The 19827-nt window shown below is 48.9% G+C and overlaps 1 protein-coding gene across 4 annotated transcripts in view; it reads left to right on the top strand.

Moving 5' to 3' along the window:
• SLX9 (SLX9 ribosome biogenesis factor) overlaps positions 1 to 19479 on the top strand; it is a 59687-nt gene extending 40208 nt beyond the window's left edge. For 3 of the 4 annotated variants that reach the window (XM_042783916.1, XM_042783914.1, XM_042783917.1), the window contains exons 3-6: positions 6769 to 6837; positions 10818 to 10971; positions 16378 to 16446; positions 18852 to 19479. In XM_042783916.1, coding sequence (XP_042639850.1) covers positions 6769 to 6837; positions 10818 to 10971; positions 16378 to 16446; positions 18852 to 18978 — 419 coding nt within the window. In that variant the 3' untranslated portion in view covers positions 18979 to 19479. The remainder of the gene's footprint in view (positions 1 to 6768; positions 6838 to 10817; positions 10972 to 16377; positions 16447 to 18851) is intronic. The other variant, XM_042783915.1, reaches the window with a different exon arrangement.
• The last annotated feature ends 348 nt before the right edge of the window (positions 19480 to 19827 follow it).

The following is a 19827-nucleotide window of genomic DNA, read 5'->3' as shown; positions in this document are numbered from 1 at the left end:
ATTTGGTGTGATCAGAGAAGGGTGTGCAGGAAGGACAGGATGGCTCCTCATGAAATCTGATAGAAGTCTCATGAACTGAGACTGTTGGGTGTGTCTCAAACAAGCCCTGTTGCCCTAACCCCTTGATTATTTTCTCTTTGGACTGGGTGACCTTTTGTAGGCTGCAACAGCACTTACTGAGAGCTGCTGGGCATAAAATTCACCGTGATCACAGGTTTTCAAACTGTTTATGGGGCTGCACAGAAAGCAAATACATGCCAGAGGAAGCAAATTACAAGTCAACTTTTTTGGACATACTATTCCTTGACAAATAAGAATATCTTACTTGCTCTGTGGAACTCCTGGATACTTTTGGAGGTCCTCTTGTTTTTTTGTTGTAAGAAATGTACATCCACTTGTTGCATGTACACTACCATTTTTTTTTTTTTTTTTTTTCCTCCTGTGGACATGAAAAGGGGAAAGGGGGGATTGAAACATCTTTTCTTGAAAGCAAACTCATTCTTCCAAAGATAGAAAACCCTGTTTCTTGAATTAAATCACATGTGGTCTTGCAAAGTCCCTGACATGGCATGTGTTTCCTAGGGCACCTATCTATTGGCGAGCCTTTCTGCATGTGTTCTGTGGGGATTTAAGTATTTCAGCTCAGGGAGAACTGGTTTCTGTGGGGGTTTTTTTGTTGTTTTTTTTTGGTTGGTTGGTTGGTTTGGTTTGGTTTGTTGTTTTTTTTTTTTTTTCTGGGTGCAGAAGAGATATGAAGGGAAATAAGTAGAAAGTAATCCAGCATCTTTTCTTGCAAAGACGTGTTGAATCCAGGCAGCAGGCTGACTTGTCTGGTGAGTCAGGATATGCAACTGGGGCCACTTTTTCTAGCAGGTGATGTGAAGCTCCTTCACTGCTGCAATAACATCCTCAGCAGTTGCACCTTTCACCAAATGGTGTTTTCCTCTGACCAGGGAGGCATTTGAGATAGACATGAGGAGCAGTTTCATTCACTGCTTCTGTGCTCAGCGGAAGAACAGCAAGAGGGTACCTCCAAGTCTGCTGAGCACAGAGGTTGGTTTGACTGCTGCTCACCGTTAGTTATCTAAGACTCCCAGAGAACAAACACCACATGTTCAAGCATCAGGAAAAAAAGGATGGTGAGTGGTAGCACCTACGTTATTCAGGCAAAACTGTGTGTCTGCAATGTAATAAGACAAATTAGTTTTAAAAAAAAAAATAAAATAAAAAAAAAAGGTACTTTCTGCATGCAAAGTTTCAAGAGCTCTAGTAGATGTCAGGTGGTTACTGTCGATCCCCTCAGGTTTGCTTAAAGCCAGGCTTTCTGAAAGATGAGTTCAATACTTGGTTCACTTTGCCTGCAGTAAGCAAGTCCTCCTCTTTCTGTGGGTGCCAGCGAACACTTCTACTGCTGCTTTGTCTCCTGTGGGCCCTGGGTGCATCTCATACTGGTTTCCTGGTCAGGAAGAGGAGAAGCAGCATGGCCTGTCTGGTATCAGACAGGGGCACTGTCTGTCTGGTATCCTGTGTTTCATTCTCCCTCTTCAGTCTCACTGCCTACCCAGTGACTCAGCAGGACATGCTGATAGTAAATACATGATTTCTTTCAATTTTTTATGAGAAACTTTCCAAAGCCAGCAAAATGTGTGTGAAAAAAACCCCAACATTTCGGTGTCCTGGACTAGTGATGGGTCTGACTTGATTTGCTGCCCTCTGGGGTGATCGCAGCCAGATGGAGGTAACCCAGGAAAGGCACTAATGGAAATTCATGAGCAAAATAAAGCAGAGGCCACATGGTTGTCCTGTGTCCCCCAGTGCTACCTCTGTGAATGTTTTTCCCCTAAGAAGGCTGCGTGTTACAGAAATCACGGTGGGGTGTTTTACCCTCTTACCTCACTATGTTTGTACCCCGCACGTGTTTTATGAGGAGCATAACTCCTGAAATAAGATGACCTTTTTCCAGGAGCAGAAGATAACTTTTCCCAGGGAGGAGCCTATTACCTGGCAGATCAGATGAGCTCCTTGGGGCAGCATTAGTTTCTCCATCGGGAGGCTAATGGTGGTGTCTGGGATCTCTCTGTGCCATGAACTGGCAATGCCAAGCACCTGGCTCACACAAGGCATTTTACAGTCCTTGTGGCACGCTTGGTTCCGAAATCTAGGTTCCCTGAGACATTTTATCTCTTTCTGCCTTGCTTTTGAAAATAACCTGCCAGCTGCAAAAGTGGCTTTGAGGACGGTGACGCACTGGGCCACCTTGAGCATCCCTTGTGTGCCTATCCGAGACTGACCACTGAAATGTCACCCTCAGAGCTGGGGAGGGATGCTGAGAGGGTGCAGGTGGGAAGACTTGAGGACTTCTGAAGTGTAAAAAAGGCCTTGGGCAGAGGGGGAGGAGGTAATTTTGCCTCGAGGTAGGGGCTGAGCGTGCCTGCAGCACTTAAGACATCGCTTGGGAGGACAGACTTTGTGTCGGGAGCTGCCTTTCGCAGACTGCTGTGCAGATTGTGACTTCTTGGTCACCTCCTGGGGGGGACTGCTCCCGCATGTCACTTGTGTACTTATGTAGCTAACTAGAGATGAGTCTCTGCTCTTCTGCAGCGGAGGTTTTGTGCCCTTGCTGCAGCTCGTCAGAGCCCCGGGGGTGTTTACCAGGCCTGACGGAGGCATGACCTTGGTGCAAGGACATGAGTCGCACTGCTCCTCCGGGTCTCAGATGGGAAGCCAGGCTTAGAAGTAGACTCCGCTTTAAATAACCAGTGGATCTGGAAGGGTTGAGAGTGCAAATCCCACTTTAAATAAGATGCCTTCCTCATCGGGGGCAGGAGGAAGGCCTGCGGTCTTGTATAACGATTAAGCGTGAACAAAAATAATGTAGCTTGTTTTGGAACAGAAAAAGCAAATGCTCTATCCATGGTGAAACCTGCCCTGTCCCAGCAGGGGCTGTCATCTTCTCTTCCAATACCGGTTTCCAAGCCTGCTCGGGGTGGCAGGGCTTGGACTGGGTAAAACCCAAACACTCCCCTGCCACGGGCTCTGTGCACCACGTCCAGGCTCCCGAGCTGTCTCCGAGGGCTCCTCTGAGAGAAAGGGGGCAAAGAGCCCGGAGCTGAGCTGTTGGGTGGCTCCCGTGGAGCACCATCTCTGCTGGAGGACATCTTGGCTGACTTTCTGCCTGGCCTGTGTTATCCCTCGGCTTTCTTCCTAGAGGAGAAAGGGTACCTTCAGTGGTTCTGCACTGGCATCTGTCAGGTCGCACCACTGTTGTGTTTGCCCCGGGAGACTGTGGTTATCATTTCCCAGGCCCTTTCGGTGGGTGAGTGTATCAGACACTTTGCAAGTGACACTATGTAATTTAAAAAACGAAACAAAACAAAAAACCCACCCAGTCTTCTGCTTTTGGATGTACTCTTTGAATTTCTTCAGTGAACTCATCCCACAGCTGTAGGCATATGCTCATTTTTGCTGCTGTTATACAACTGAGGCTAAAATTAACACATCTGTTGTTACTTAACATCAATTTATACAGTACGCTGTTTTGCCAAAATATTATGTTTCGAGCAGCAACAGCTTTGCTGTTATGTATCATCTGAGTTCTGGGAATAATAATACTACATGCTATTTCTTAATGGCTCATACCAAAGCAGGGACTTGATCCTTCACTGCAGCTTTGCACAGTGGGGAACAGATGCCCAGTGCTGAAGGACCCTTCTTTGTTCGTTTGGCACTGCAGAGGCACAGGTTTATTTGATATTTCTGCTCCTATGAGATATTTCTGCTCATGGCCAAGTCCTTGAAGTAATGTGGTTTCCTGGAACTGTGAAGCCTGTGTTTTCACCCTCTCAGTTGTGGAATCAAATAGTGGGATCTCAGGGCTCAGGGAAGCCTGTAGTGTTAAGGCTTTAACCCAGTCCAGCTTCTTTCTGAATGCCTAGAGAAGATAAAGTGGGGACTTTTAAAGTAGGATGCATATGTATTTTTAGTCTAAGGAGTCCTTTATGAAAAGCAGTCATGTATATATATTTATATTAGTTTGTTTTTTTTTTTTTTTTTTTTGTCTAAGGAGTCCTTTACCAAAAAAGCTCAACCCTTTTGAAATGAAGGAAGCCATACTGAAAAAAATTTCTGCTCATTTGCTGTGAAAGCAGGATCCTGAGAATTGCCAGAAGTAGTATCAAAGGCTTGATGTAGGAGGCAAAAAGCTATTGGGTTTTTTTTTAATCTGTTTATATTTGAGATATTTTGTACTGCGCAGATCAGAGGGAAGAAAAAACATCCTCGCTAAAAGGAATAATTGTCAAGTTTACAGTATGCAAATTATGCTCAGCTAATGTGAGTGGGTTTTGCTCACCTTTCTTCTGCACACAAGGTTTCAAAGGCAAGAGTTGTAAAATTACGTGTGGAATGGGCCAGAGGAAGGGACCAAAGCCCTTCTGATTTCACAGAAAAATAATTAAACTGGAGCTGTGGTCTGGCTTTGATCTCAGAGGTGCTTGCAAGCTAAATAAAAATAAAAGACTACCTCGGGGACAGTCTGTGCCGTTAATTAACTAGCTAAATTCTGCCTCCACTGTTCTCCGGTGGGTTTCCAGCGGCTTTGGCACTCTGCATCGCAACTGGAAGTTGCCAAGCACAACTCAGCACCTTCCAGCAGTAAAACGGCCTCCCGAGGGGCGGGGTGGGATATGTAAAGCGGAGGTGTCCGGGGAGCAGGCCCTGAAAAAGGGCAGAAACCAGCTGCTTTGCTGGCGGAGGGCAGGGGAGGGGTCCGGCTTGCACCCCTCCCGGCCCCCCTCGGGCGATCGCGGCTGCTGGCCCGGGTGCCGGCCGCCGTCCCCGGCCTGCAGCGAGGCTGGGCTCCTGCCAAGAAAGCAGCTTTTGTGTTTCCTTAAATATTCCGCTGCTGTTTGGGGCAGGGGGGAAGGCTGGATTGATGTTATTACTAGAATTGGCCAGCTGGCTGAAATTTTTTTTCTTTTATTTTCATTAACAAATCCCGCCGGGCGCTGTTTTCCCAGTAGAAGTAATGAGCGTGTTTTCAGACAAGGGGGAAAATCTCCCCGGCACCGCTGCCGCTGAAATCTGGGCAGGCTCGGGCAGCCAGAAAGGCAGAGCGGAGGTGTCTCATGCAGGCAGCACTTCAGAGATCACAGAGGTGCAATTCGCTTTTTGGCCTCTCATCACTCACCCATTTTCTCCCTGGAAGTGCAGAAATGGGGGGTGATCAGGGGTGGGGGTAGCTGGGAGTTAGTTATTAGAACACGCAATTAATTGGTTTCGCATCTGCTTTGATACCACAGCTAACGGATTGAGGAAATTTGCCCTTAATGTGTTTGGACTTTTGTCTCTATTCTTGTCCAGGCCTGCGTCGTGGCAGGGTTGTCCTGCTGGCCTGGTCTTTTGTGCAGGAGGCAGAAAAATGCACCAGCCACATACAAACCCCTCAAGACATCCTTGAGCTTTGTAAATAAGTGATGGCTTTTAAGGCGTGCTTTTATTCCTCGCTTCGTAGGTGCACTGACTGCAGTAACATATTTTTCCAGGACACAAGGCAGTGAAAGCTACAGCTTCATTCTCCGTGTCCTCTAGGAACTCAAACTATGGTGGTGGTTGTTGACTTTATGGAAATCCCTCTCTCCCCAGCCCCAGGAGGCTTGTTCTCATCTTAAGGCATTGAAATTACTGAATTATGATCCTGCTTTTGTTTAAATCCCTCTGAAAGATTCACAGCTTCAGAGGAGTTGTTTTCACAGTGAGTTGTTTTCAGAGTTGCATTGAATTCCTTTCTCCTGTTTCATTTGGGGAGAAAAAGGGTATTTTTTGTTTTCCAGGCTTAAGGATAACCTAAGGTGAGAGGAGTGGTCTTTGGGGAGCTTGTTCCTCCACTGACATTCCTGTATCAGGATTTCCAGCACACTTCAGGAGAAAAGATGACTAAAATCAGTTTTGTTTTAAACACCGGAGATAAGATAAAATTTTACAGCGTCTGCAACAGATCTGCAATAAAAATATTTGTGACGTTATTTTACTTGGTACTGGATATCAGTGATCAACAGCTGGTTTCCAAATACTGAATTTGGTATATAGTAAGTACTAGCCTTTTTTTACAAGCTGTTAGTAATTGGATGCTCCGTACGGCTGTCATGGATTTGGGTATTTCAGACCCTTTCCAGTCCTTCCCCTGCCTGCCACGTGCTGTCTGGGCAGGCGTTGAGGCCGTTGGGCAGGCGGATGCCGATAGCCATGTCAGGTGGCCATCCCCTTCCTACCCTCACACATGCCTGCAGCCTCTGTTTTCCTTCTTCTTAGCTTTATTGACGTGCATATTTTCATATTAAAACTTGGGGTTTCGCTCCCGGTTCTGGAACCTGTAGGTCCTCCCATCATTTGTAGCTTGCTTTCAGAAGAAAATGCCAGCTCCCAGGCCAGGTTCATGCAGGAGTGCAAGACATGGGGCAAGGGTCTCTCAAAAAGCTTTTCTCAGAGAGCTACCTGACCTGAGAAAACGGGGCCTATGGTGCTGATAATCTCATCTACTTGCCCGTTTCTTCTTTCTTAACGGTCAGTGTGCTGGGTTTGATTTGTTCAGCTAAAAGTTGAGGTGTGGTGTAGCCCCCGATCTGCCTGCAGCCTGCCTGACCCGCCAGCAAGTTCTAAAGCATCAAGAGTTGAACGAAATATTACGGACTCTGCTGTCTTTGGGAAGTGCCCAGCACTGAATCTGTGTTCAGGAGCCAGGCTCCATCTCACCTCTCTCTTCTTCTCTAGGTTTAGAAGAAAAAACGGTTCTTTCCAAAAAAGAAAAAATGAAGCTGAGGAAAGAAAGATGGCTACAGAGTAAGTACTTCTCTGAAACACAGCGGTTTCGTGGTCATCACAGAGCATGTCTCTGCTGAATCTCTCTGTACACGAGGTGTGGGTGACAGTGTTGGGCACTGCCTGGGGATGCTGAATGCTGCTCAGAAACCTTCACGTCTGCTCCCCAGCACATGGGGTAAAAGTCCCAGGTATTGTTTCGCAGTGTTTAGGATTGAGATTGAGTCATTGCCCCAAACCTACTTTTGATCCTCCCTCCACGTGTATATAAGTGACTACATAAAACCTTTATTTATCCAGATAAGACACTTACCATGTAGGCTCAGCACGTTTCTCCATCTTTTAATTTCTGGTACAGATATGACTAGCTGTATAGTCTGGGGATGGTAGGACAGCCTGAAGCTGAGCCCCACACAGCCACCAGCTAATCCTAAGCCTCTGCAGTGGGCCCTCCTGCCGGTCACTAAGGGAGGTCTCTGGGTGCTGCTGGTTGCATTACTGCTATTTCCCACATGCCACAGGTCAGTGAACCCACTTACCAGACAGTCTGGCCTTTCTCAAGGCTGTGAAATCCGAGCTAAACAAAACCAGCCCACGGCAGAAATGCTTCTGTTTCCTGCGGAAAGTGTCTGGATTTTTGCTTCGAGTATCTCAGCACAGTAAAAGACAATGCTGTTCTACACCCAGTATAGCTGAGGGATTCCTCTTGCCACCTGGAGCTGGTCTTGGGACAGGCATTTCCCTTAACGCCTTCTTGCCCAACCGAGTTGCTGACAGACTGTGTTTGGGGCTGAGGGATGTGGCTTTCTGCCGCACCATATGCCCTCTGCTCCCGAGCTCTGAGCTCAAGTCCATCAACCTGTGATTTCACCACTTGCAGTGCAGGTATCTCTGGTTCCTCTTACATGAAAAAGCTGATAATTTAACCCCGTGATGTGAAGGAAACTTCCTCCCTATCACCAAGCAGCAACTTCCAAATGCCTTCGACATCCGTGACCCTTGGTGTCCGCGCTGGGCACAAAGCACAGATGGCTGTGCTAGTCCTAACGTCTGGCCTGTCAGCTGCAATTTCAGTGCTCCTAAAGGGCTCTCCTTGTCTGATACTATTGTGGGAACAGAGGAGGGGACTGCTGGAGCACAGCTGGAGCACAGCTGAGCTTTCCCTCCCCTAATACCAGGACTGGTACCAGGTGCCATGGAGGAAGGCACGTTCTCAGCAGCATTTTAAGACAGAATCCACAGTAAAAGGGATACGTGGGACTCGTGTCTTCTGCAAGAAACAGAGGGCATGCAGCTGCAGTTAGGTGACAGCACTGCTCCCACTGTCAAGGTCAGCCACTTTGGAAAAGCCCAGGAGCAAGGTTCCCTATACTCTTAATCCTGCCCTCCTTTGTAGCATTAGTCTTTCTCAAGATCATGTGTGTTATTTTGGCCCTGCCATGGCCTCTTTCCTCCTCTCTTGGCTCTGAAATTGCTAAGCTGAGGGAATACAAATGCAATGCAGAGGCTTTGCTTTGAGGAGAACACCAAGACCAAACTTCAGGCCAGATTATTTCTGTTTTAGAAGATACTAGGTATTAGAAGGGCTTTACAGGTACAGAAGTACCTAAATTGCTGGCTCTGTTGGCTCTCCCACTAAACTTGTGGCCAGTTGGCAAGTACCAGCATCCAGCAAATGCTTTGCTAAGGGTAGCGAGTACCCAGGGATTTCTGTAAGAAAAGTCAGCAAGTGTTAGTACCAGGTGTGCAGCTTGTTACTGAGAAAAATGGATTAGCTGGAAAGAGCCTATATAAACATCAATAAAGAAACTGATTTTATTATTATTATTGGCTGATGGAGCGAAATGAACTGGTATATCCGGAGATGGAGATTTTTAAGTGAAACTTGGCATTCTAACATTGTGACCTTGAAGAGCTGCAGTCAACTGAAACGCATTGATTTTTATCTGATGCAAATAATTCTGCTAATTCTTTGTGGGTTTTGCAGTCTTTGCCCCCAAAAGAGAACCCGACTTGGACTGCTAAAGTTGTTATCATTACATCTATGTTTTCCTAAATCTTCCCAAGAGTTTGTTGTTTCTTCTTGTCCCAGGGTTGCTTTTGTGACACTGAATGCCAAGACCCTGGGAACTAAAATTCAGCCCAGTAGAGCAAACGCAAAACTTGGAGATTTCTCCCATTCCAATAAATCATCTCAGGAGAGACTAGAGAGGGAAAAAAATTATGTAATGCTTCAGACATTAGAAGTATGCACATTTAAAAATACATATATCGCATGGCTCCTCAGACGAACAAGACTTCATAGGAAAAGAATTTGGGATGTTTGCGCAGAATCAGGTGTCTGAAAATTTTGAGCACGTACTGTTTATGAAAGCACTGAAAGCAGTCAGCTTCATAAAGCCAGACCAAAAAAAGAAGTGATGCAGAACAGAAAGCTGTGTTCTTGGCAGGGATTGCTGTGAGGAGAAGCATTCACTATCCAGATTTGTCACAAACATCCATGTACAGCACAATTGCAGTTCATGAAAAACTGTTGCTCTTCAACACAGCTGAGTTGGGGAGTGAACAAGACAAAGTCATTAAAGGAGCCAGCCGGCTAGGCGGTGAATCTGAGTTCTGCTTTCTTCAGTGTGGGCAGCAGGATTATACCCAGGATCGCTGGTGGCACCTTGTCTGCAGCCTGTAGAGTGGGGTTGGCTGCTTTTCTGTTCCCACCAAAACCACTTGTGCCGATTTAGTCCCGCTTCTGTAGCCATGCTGCACTGGAAGCCCTTGGCCTCCCTGTGTCACCAGCTCGGCACTGCCTCATGCCCAGGCAAGCTGTTTCTGGCTCAGCCCTGAGGCTCGTGCTTGCGATGTGCTCGTCGTCCGAGGCAATAAGCAGAAGCCTGTTCCTCCACCGCTGCCTCCGCCGGGTGCACGGGGAGGAGGTGCGGGCCCCCATCGTGGACCCCTCAGCACTGGTACCTTTCATGGGTGTCAAGGCGATGCAGCAGGTTTCCAGGCCCAGTGGTCAACTGACAGAAGGAGAAGGAGCTCATGGATCCCGCTGAGCTGCAGCTGTTTCTGGTGGCATCATCAAGGGACTTCTGGGACAGACTGAGCCGTCTTGGAGGGCTTGTAGCAGCGCTGGGCTTTTGTGGGCTGTCCTAGAGGAAAACACGTTCTGCTGGGGCTCGCCAGGACGTTCTGCTGTCTCTGTAAAGCTTGGGCAGCTGTTTCTACACCAGGGAGCCTCAAGAACTGGGGCAGAAGCTTGTGGCTTTCAGTGCCCACCTCCCGCGGCCAAAGGAGACTACTGTAACATTTGTAGAGCCTTACGTGCCCGCAGCCTTGCTCAGAGCTGCTGCAGGGAGACTGATAAACGTGGTCTTGAGGAAAAGCCAGCTGCTTCTGTGTCTGCCATGTCGTGCAGTGCTTTTCTAAGGGCCCTGTTTATCCAGCATCTGACTGCTTGAGCTCCACCATGCGTCATGAAGGTGAGACCTTGACTTCCTCCAAACTAAGTAAACAACTGAAATGAAGTCGATCTTTTCTGCCTGTGCTAGGAGACCATTGTTTTGCCCCAACAGCAAAGCAGAGATGGGGCTGTGACTGTTTAATGCGGCATGTGGAGCTGACTGTATTTGGTTTGTCCCTTTCCCTCTTGTTTCTCTCTCCTAATTCCATGCAAGGTCAGCGTGGTTTTTTTTCCACCCCGGGACTCCTGTGCCATGTTGCTGTGAGCAGTGAAAAGTGCAAGGGATGGGAACAATTCAAACAAAATCAGTCTGGGGATTTCACTTCCCATTGCAAATGTCAGTAGAGATGTATGTAGTTATAAGCAAACACAGCAAGGGAGGGAACTACCCAGCTGCATTATTTTCAGTCTTCCCCTGGTTTAAATCACTTCTGGCCTGTTGTTCATGAAGATGGTGAGGCAGCCTATGAATTTCTTAGCTCAGGGGTTATCTCTTGCAAACACTCCCCCTACCTCCAGTAATGTCTTGTTTCTGATTCAGAAATAGAAGGTGTGAAGTTAGCCAAGCAGAAGCAAAAAGCGGAAGCAAAGCGGAGAGCAACACCTGTGGTGGGAGATATGCAGCCGTTGATGGAAGCCCTGCCTGAGCTCTCCGACCTGACCACGGGTGGCAGGGGCAGGAAGCCACCCAAGAGGTACGTGCCATTTAGGGATGGGCTGCATATTTCCCTTCTTTCTGTAGGATGAAGTGCCCTTCAGCTCAGCTTGCAGCTACAGGCAATGCAAGCCCAGTGCCAGCGGTCAGGAGAACAAGGCCTCATTCTCAGCTCCATTTCGCCCCTTTCCGTGCTTTACTCACGACAAGAAAAAAACTTAAATGTGTCTTCTGAATCCACAGCTAAGAGGGGAACTGCACTGCTTAGATGAGGCTTGGCATGAGACAGGCTGGGAGCAAGCAGATGTCCTGGGAGTTGCAGGAGTGACACTCAAGTGTCCAGAGCGTAATGCTGCTCAGCCCACCTGAGAATCTGGACTTGAGGTGTGTTTTTTATGGTGAAAATTGTCCCCGGCGTAACGATCAGCAAACAATGTTTGACTCAATAAGAGAAATCCATTCTCTGCTGGCAGTTTATATCTGCAGCATTCAAAGGGGACAGATTCTTGTATTGCAAGTGGTGAAGACTGGAATGATGGCTTGCCCAAATTCACACAGCTCTGGTGTGACAGAGGGGAGTGGATCTGGAGAGCCAGAGCCCAGACCACCGTGCTGCCTGCTAGGATTTGTGACTGCCTTCCCGCATGAGCCTCTGGCCATGTTGTAGCCTGCTGTTTTGTCCTTCCAGACCTCCAGGCTTTCTCCTGAGGCAGTTCAGGCCCTTTAAACAGAGCTTTATGCTCTGCCCAAACTCTTTGTTCACCCTGTTGGCTTGGAATGTGACTTTGGACAAGAGCAGGAAGATGGTGTTTCTGTTCCCCAAAATAGAAGGGCTATTTCTGATCCTCTGCTCCCCGTGTGCCTTAGGGTGGGTTCTGATTGCCCTTATGTTTTCTCCCTTTTAATGCAGTGCTCTGCCGGACCATCGGGTCAGTGTTACAGCTGCTTTTGCATCCCCCAGTGCAGAATAAAAGTGCTCTGCGTGCTGCACAAACACTTGTCCTTCCTTTCCAGATTTTCAGTAGACGTTGGAACTAGAAACTTGTTTTGACCGTAATATGAAAGCATTTGGAGTAGAGAACAGTCAAGAAGGCGGCTGTCTGGCAAAGCACTCTCTTTTTTGGTTGCAGATCAAGGCTGGAGATACCATGAACCCTCTTGTGACTTGCTGGATGCCCCAGAAATAAACTCTGACCTAGGTGGGGCACCCACCTACAGAACATGGCTGAGTTGGCAGTTCCCTATGCTTCTGAAAATCCACTCCTCAGACAAACAGCAGCTATGAACCTTGTATCTAGGCATGGGAAAATATTTCCTGCCATAACTTAGCTTCTAATTCTTTGAATAGCATTTTATTCTTTTTTTTTTTTTTTTTTTTTCCCTTTATGCAGCCATTCAGTCAGCCTGCCCTCTTTTTCAGTGGGAATGTACAGCAAAAGTACACACAGAGTTTCAAGTCTTTCAGAGCACTGAGGGTTGGTTGGATGGAGTTCTGGGCCAGGGCTTGGCCTGAGCCTGAATAGGCGGCTTTGCCGTCTTTCTGTGATGATGTGCCACAGCCACTTGTAGCATCTGACTCCAGGTTGTGTTCAGGAGTCATTCCCCCTCATCGTCTTCCCCCAGCCCCCTTGGTGGCTGAGGCCCTGCTATCCAGGAGAGTGGCTTGCAGAAAGTACATGCAGGGAAGGGAGGACAGGTCGGGTGCTTCCTCTGGGAACTCCTTTCCCAGGTGGCTGCACAATCTAGAACAAATCCATGGTCTCACGGCAGCTTGCAGTTCTGGACCAGCTCAAATGACAGAGCAGAGCTGGAAAAGGCTCAGAGACGGCTGGCAAGGGTGACGGTGGAGGATCTGGCACAACTGCTGCACAGGAAGTGACTGAGCTGGGGAGTCGTCAGCCTGGACAGCAGATAGAGGCAAAGAGGCTTGGGAATGTAATGGTCCATAAAATCAAGCGCGATGTGGTTAGGAAGTAGTTCATCTTCTTTGCCAGGATGAGAAATAAAGGACGTCAAACACTGCTAGCGAGTAGCCGGCTCAGTGTAAGCAGGAGGCTCACTGCTCTGCACAGCTCCTCGCTGCAGGATGTTGGGGCTGAGGAAAGCCTGTGGGTTTAGGTGAGACCTGACAAATCCAATGAGGAGGGCTCCTTGGAGGGTTGCTGCATGTATATAAACTGCAGCTGGCACAAGGTCTCCGGGCTGCAAATACCGGAGAGGATGTGGCTAGATGCTTGCCTTGGTCTTACCCCTCTCTGAGCATCAGCTGCAGGCTGCTTTGAGGCAAAACCCTGGCCAAAATGGTCCTTCCAGCTGCTGCAATTGCTCTTTTCTTCTGTGGGACACTTCATTGCAGAGAAAGTGCGGCAGACGTGGAAGTGTTCGGGGGTCTTGCACGAATCTGTAACCTGACATCTTCAGAGAAATGCTGTCACCTCCCTCTCTCTCCAAACCCAGACCTCCCAGGGGAGTGTTGGCAGCCCTTCTCTCCTTCTGGAAGCCTGAGCTCATACTCTGTCTCTGTTTTCACTTTGGCTGCAAGGCTCTGGTGTCCAGAAAGCCCCAGTGGGGCTGTGGCACGGCAGGGTAGAGAAGCCCAGCGCTGGCTGAGGATTTTGGGACTGGCCAGTACCATCTGCAGTCGGCACAGCAGAGGTGGGAGTTTGGCCTTGACTGATGTCACCCAGCTTGCTTGTGCCGTGCCAACCAAAAAGCAGTACCTCTTGATACTGTCACAGAGGAGCTACAGTGCTTTTCTTCCCTGTGCTGGCTTATGGCTCCCTGGACTTCATGAGGATGTGTGTGCATAAGTGTTTGAAATAATCAGAGGAGGCTTTTATAGGATTTGAATCATTACATAAGTGAAGGGTAATACTCTAGTGATTTGTCAGCATTATTAATAAAAGATTAGATTCTCCAGGAATTTGATCTCCTGCTGGGTAAAGGAGCATTACAGTGAGGTTTTTATTCTGTTTTATAATGAATGAAGGCAATGAAGTGTAATGAAACAGGGCTACTAACACAGTCCAAGTGAGCAGGCAGTGTGCCGGTGCTTTGGGGGGGGAAATTCAGCCAGCAGCCTTTCAAACCTGCCAGATCAGTGGGGCAGAGAAGCCTTCGGGAGGACCGAACCCTTTGAAGTAGTGGGGTGGCTGGAAGCAAGAGCGGGCTGGCGCAGCCCGAGGCAGCCCCGTGCAGAGGAAGGTGTCCCGAGAGGCACAGCCTCTGGGGCACGTAGTCTCGTGCGCCCTGGCACGTGCTCTAGAAAGGCTTTCCTTTAACCATCCTCTGCAGGGCTACTCCTCCTTGAAGGGACTGCCGTGGTGATTTGGTGGCACACTTGGCAAGCCCCTGCTCTGGTGACCGTGGGTTGCCATCCAACTTGAGAAGGGATTTCTCGGTGCTTCTGCGAGCGATCCAGGATAGCTGGGACAAGAAGTTGTTCCTGTGCCGAGCGGTTAACAGACACAAAGAAAGCAGAGATGCTTCCAGCTCTACATCTTGCAGCACCAGTGGATGCGGCGGTGTGACAGGAGCTGCTCGAACCCCTGTGGCTGTTTGTCTGCTCTTGCTGATGGCTGTTCCTCGTGAGCTCTCATGCCTGTTGTGTAAAGCCAGCAGCGCCAGGGTGACCTAGAGAGGGGCTGTAGGGTACAGGAGCAGCATGAGAGCAGGAATCTGCCAGGCTGCCCTCTCCTGCACAGGCTCTGTGCTGCGAAGGCTGGCTGACACACATCCATGCTGTTCGGGTTTGTCTGGGTTGGCAGGGGGCTTTGATGCTGGGTCATGCTGTGCTGGGCTGAGGGTAAATCAGATGTAGTCAGGGCAGTGGTGAGAGCAGCCCTCAGCAGCTTGGGTCCGCCAGGATCCCCCCTGAGGAGAAATAAAATTGCCCTGGATGGGGAGAGGGAGAGATGAGGAAAAGGAGAAAGAGCTGATCGAGTAGAGAGGGATGATGAAAGTCAGTGGGGTGAAGGAATATGGGGCAAGGGAGGAAGAGGAAGGGAAGAATGGGGGAAAAAATTACAGAATAAAAGGATGGAGGGCGGCAGGTCAGAGAGAGAAATAGGAGGTCACTGTAACACTGCCAACAAGAGACTAGATCCTGCTATCTCGAAGAGAAGGTGAGGGACTGTCATGTTTCCTAACCCTGAGAAAGCTGAAGGGCTCTGGGACAGATCAGATGGGGGGAGGTCTTGGCCCCCAGCACCCACCAGTAAGGGAAGATTCCTCCTTGAGCCCTGCCCCAACAGAGGGGTGGGAGACAGACCCTCTTCCCCCCTTGGGCGCTGTGCTGGGGCTCAGCCCCAGGGTGACTTGGAGGGCAGCTGCTCTGCAGAGGCAGACCCTCCTCCTCAATTGCTTCTCTTGTTCACTTCTGTATCTGTGCAATCCTGAATAAGGAAAGGAGAAGAAACTTCCATTCATGTCCAGTTCTACCAGCAACTCCCCTTGTGCACTTCAAGCCCCAAAAGCGGTTGCTGCCCTTCCCGTGCGTCCCTTGCTTGGGCTCAGCGCTTGGCTTTGTGGTAAATCTCTGCTGCTGCTTGGCATCAGGCCCCATGTGCTTCCAGCACCCTGTGCAGGATGGGATTACATCTCTGGTCTCCTTGGACTTTGCCCAGGAATAAGAAATAGGTGCAGAGAGTGCAGATCTACGATTGCCGCTATGCCTCAGCTGCACACAGTGCACCACCCTGCGTTCCCATGAATCCATCTTCCTGCAGCTTCATGGGTTCTCAAAACCTGTGTTTGGTGGCAAAAGCTGAAGCTCAGTTGTTGTGCTTTCTCTTCAGCTAATCTGTTTGCAGCTGCCTTAAACTGGCAAGCCTTTGGCGAAGGTATGTGTCCCCAGGGAAAAAGGAATATTGCCATCTTTATCTTAAAATGTGATACTTTATACTGCAGTGGTCCCGCTGCAGGATCCGAAGCCGGCCGGCAGTTCCCTCTTCTTGCTGTTAACTTGCTGGCACTGTCTGTAACTGATGTCTGCCGATGCTGGAGCTCCACAGCATTAACAAGGAACACGAGATGTGCAGAGGTCTCGCGTGCCTGATGGTGAGGGGAAGTTCAATGGGATCTTTTCTCTAAGCAACAGTACCGGTTTGACCTGGAGGTTAGTGATAAGCAGAAAGTGATCTGGGCATGGACGGCTAATGACCAGTTCTAGAACTAAGTGGTCTGATTTTTCTTTAGTGCATTTGCCTCCTACCCATTCGGCCCTGACTCCTAAGCTGTTGTCAGTCTCTGACAGAAGTTAGCATCTCCATTACTGTCTGGCTATGGAAATAATTGACTTTCAGGACAATTTTCATACAGGACAATTATCTATACTTTCTGGGAAGGCAGATCCAGATTCCCTGGATTCTTTCCATCTTCACAGCAATTGATAAATTACCGCTCCTCTATAACTCTCAGTCACTTTTTTTGTTTCTTCTCTCTACAGCCATGTAAAAGCAAAGGCAAAACCAGCAGACTTCTGTCTGATGAAACAAGCTCAGAAACACCAGCTCTTGTAAGTACCCCGTTATCAGAGTGCCCAGTTCTGAGCACTACGGAATGGTTGAGACTGGGAGGGATTTCTGGAGGTCATCGGGTCCTGCTCAGGCAGGGTCACCCGGAACAGATTGCCCAGGACCGTGTCCATATAGCTTTTGAATATGCCCAGGGAAGGAGATCACACAACCTCTCTAGGCAGCCAGTTCCACTGTTTCAGTCTTGCACACCTGAAGGCCCTAGAAGAGGTGGCAGCTTTGATTTTCCCCTTTAGTGCAGGATGTTTGTGGGTATTTTTCTGTCTTAATCCCTACAAGACTCAATTAATTCTAAATGGATCCAGTCTGCTTCTGCTTCTGTCTCGTGTAAAATCTAAGCAAAGACAGCACAGGAAACTGCACTTGCTCCTTCCAAGAGTTCACTTTCCTTGTCTCATTGAAAAGAAGGCGATGGCTTGGGCCTCCTGTGTACGGTCTGTGGGGTTTCGGGACAAACCCCCACCAACTGTCATCTTGTTCCTCCTGGCCACAGTTGTCGTTTCTGGCTGAACCGGGTGGGTATGTCCGTGCTGTGTCCCTCTGCGACACGGACGGTGTGGTTATCGAGGGGGCGGTGCGTCCCCTGTCTCAGCTTGCTGAGTTGGAGCTGCAAGACCCGCTGCGGCCGAGTCTTTTCTGACACCAGGCCCACACAGCTCCAGCTGATACCCTTCAGGGAAGCCGCCTGCGGTTGTGTAGGTGAGGAGCTCCTGGAACTCTGCGTTGTATCAGGAGCTACAGCTGCTCTGTTAGAACACCTCTGGGATGCTGACTTACGTGCCAAACGTCCCTTACGAGGACAGCTGCCCATTGGCATCTGCCAAACCTTTCCTTGTAAAATGAAGCACTCAGTGCTGTTGAATAATTCCTGGACTTGGTCTGGCAACTCCTTATTCTCTCTGTATTGGATATTCTATGCTGCCACCAGGCATCAAGAACTTCATTTCCCCTCAGCACAGATCTCCTGAGGCTAGGCACTGTGATCTGGCAGTGTTTCCTTTCTGTGATGCCCATTTCCAGGATTTCTGTCAGTTCTGAGCCATTCCACTTCAAACTGAGGCTGAGGAGAGCAGTCAGTCTGCAGATCCCAGGGCTGCTCTCCAGCACACTCTATGAATACCTCTGTCTGAACCTGGCCAGTGTCAATGCTGGGATGGCTTTCCTGCTCACTTCTGCTTTTCTGGATGGGTCCCTCCTTGGCTCATTGCAGAAGCCCACAGGTCATGGCCTGGAGTGCCACCAGTGAGTGTCTCATTCTGCTGAAACTCGTTGGTAAGGAGCACTGCTTGAGGAGGGACTTGTATACACATCTAAATCTGAATAGGCACCTACACCACAATCCTCTGTATCAGCAAGCTAATGGTCCTCCATGTGCCCCCCTCTTCTCCTCTGCACAAAACTGAACAGATACACTGAGCACTGGCACACACCCTACCAGACTGGTCTGGGAAGTCGGAGCTTCTTGGGAGAGAAAAAGTTTGGAGAAAAGTGTTGAGGTTTATTTTCCAGGATGTTAGCTGGGACTGGAGGTTCCCTGAGCCTCACCTTACTGCCACAACCCAGGCTTCAGGTTTGGCTTCTCTGTTACTCTGGCAGGGGTAAGGGCTGGCGTTGAAGGAAGGGGTTGTGCTGGGGAAGGAACTGGCTGCATGCTGCAAGCTGAAGAGCACTCTGCTGATGCAGAGTAACTGCTGAGAACGTGGAGATGTGTGTCTGGCAGGGCTGTGGAGAGCCTGGCAGTCTGTCTGAGGGAGATGGGGAGGCTGCAATGTTTGTGACTTATGTGAAAACCCACTGGGTTTTTTTACACCCCTGCTCTGTTCTTGTTCCTCCCTGCTTGCTTGCTTTTTAAGACGAGACCATTTCCACAGCAACCAGCTGTGTCCAAGCATGCAGAGGTAATTCTGTCATGCTCCTCCCATGGTGTCTAGCTAGTGTTGCACATAGGATTAGCAAGCCTCTACATTGAGCAGTGAAGAGAGTCAGTAGATGAGCTCTGGAAAGCAGAATCTGCTTTTAAGCTAGTGCAATCTGAAGTAGTTTTCATTCTTAGTGATTTACCAGTTACCCACAGTCTCTTATTCCTGATTTACTAGGGAAAAGCTCTACAAAAAAAAATATTTCCAAATGATTCTGGACACTAACGTGATTGTTTCTGTCTCTGTGGCATGAGATCAAGTCTCTGGCTCCCACGAAGCTGGCAGCAATTTGAGCTTTGCCCTTGGGTAAATTAGGTTTATTTCTTGCAGTCTTTCCTTCTGAGGTTTACACCCCAGATCATTCTGTCTGTACGGAAACCCACTGCTTTTTATGAGTTCTGTTCTTATCTGCTCAGTTCCTTTTGCATGAGGCACTTAGCACTTGTGTGTTGTTTTTCTTTCCTCAGAGAGGAGGAAGTGGCTCGGTTTCATGAGGTCATCACCGATCCCAGGTACAGAGCCAACCCGCTCATGGCCGTCAGCGAGCATCTCTCCAAGAGGCTGAGGCAGGAGGAAGAAGATAAACCCCTCTAGGGCATCAGCTGGGACCAAAAGTGCATGCTGGAGCTGGTGCGAGGGCTCCGGGCTGCAAAGGAGCACATCACTGACATGACCTCTCAGCCACTTCAGTCCTTGGAAGCAGTTCAGCAGATTATTAAATCCAACAGTCCTGTTTTCTGTCTGCAGGAATAATGCAAGTTCTCTCCAGACAGTGGCAGCTGCTCCTTGGCAGGCAGCCTGCAGAGAGCAGGGTGTGCTGCAAGATCTTTGTGCAGGCATTAAGCTCCCTGCAAAGTGTCTTGACACCTTTTCTCTTCTTGTGAGCAGTGGCAATGTATCTGGTTTCTGTTGTTTTCTCCCTTTTCTGACAACTCTGAAAAGAGATTCCCTACTGCTCTGTTGAGATGGTGCAAGGCCCCAGGCCCTGGAGCCCAGAAGGCTGTTGTAGATCTGTGTAAGGACCGATGCTGCTGTTCAGAGACATTCTTTTATGTGAGAAATTTAGCTTTGGAATAAACACGCTTTGACACAGTACTGAGTTTGTCTGGCTCTTGTTTTGATAAATAATAATTGAAATAGGAGCTTATTCCCATCACTGGAAAAATAATCTACATGGGTTTTTTTCCATGTGTGCAGTGAACTGCTGGGCTGCTGCTGCAGCACACAACAGAAGCCCCGTGAAAGCATTGTGGATCACGTCTAACACATAGACTTGCCTTCCTCCTGCCCTGGAAGTGTGTGATTTCTGTGGGTGATGCTGATCCCTTTTGGCCTGTGTCGTGTTCCCTGCTTGGCCTGCCCTACAAGCATCCCAAAACGTGTCCTGGTGTCCTGGCTGCAGGCTGTGAACTTCAGCCGGTCGTTTGTGTGTTTGGGTTTGGG

Source organism: Tyto alba, unplaced genomic scaffold (assembly GCF_018691265.1).
Source record: "Tyto alba isolate M040663 unplaced genomic scaffold, T.alba_DEE_v4.0 Super-Scaffold_7, whole genome shotgun sequence".
Taxonomy (NCBI): domain Eukaryota; kingdom Metazoa; phylum Chordata; class Aves; order Strigiformes; family Tytonidae; genus Tyto; species Tyto alba.
This window is presented reverse-complemented; position numbering and strand designations above follow the sequence as displayed.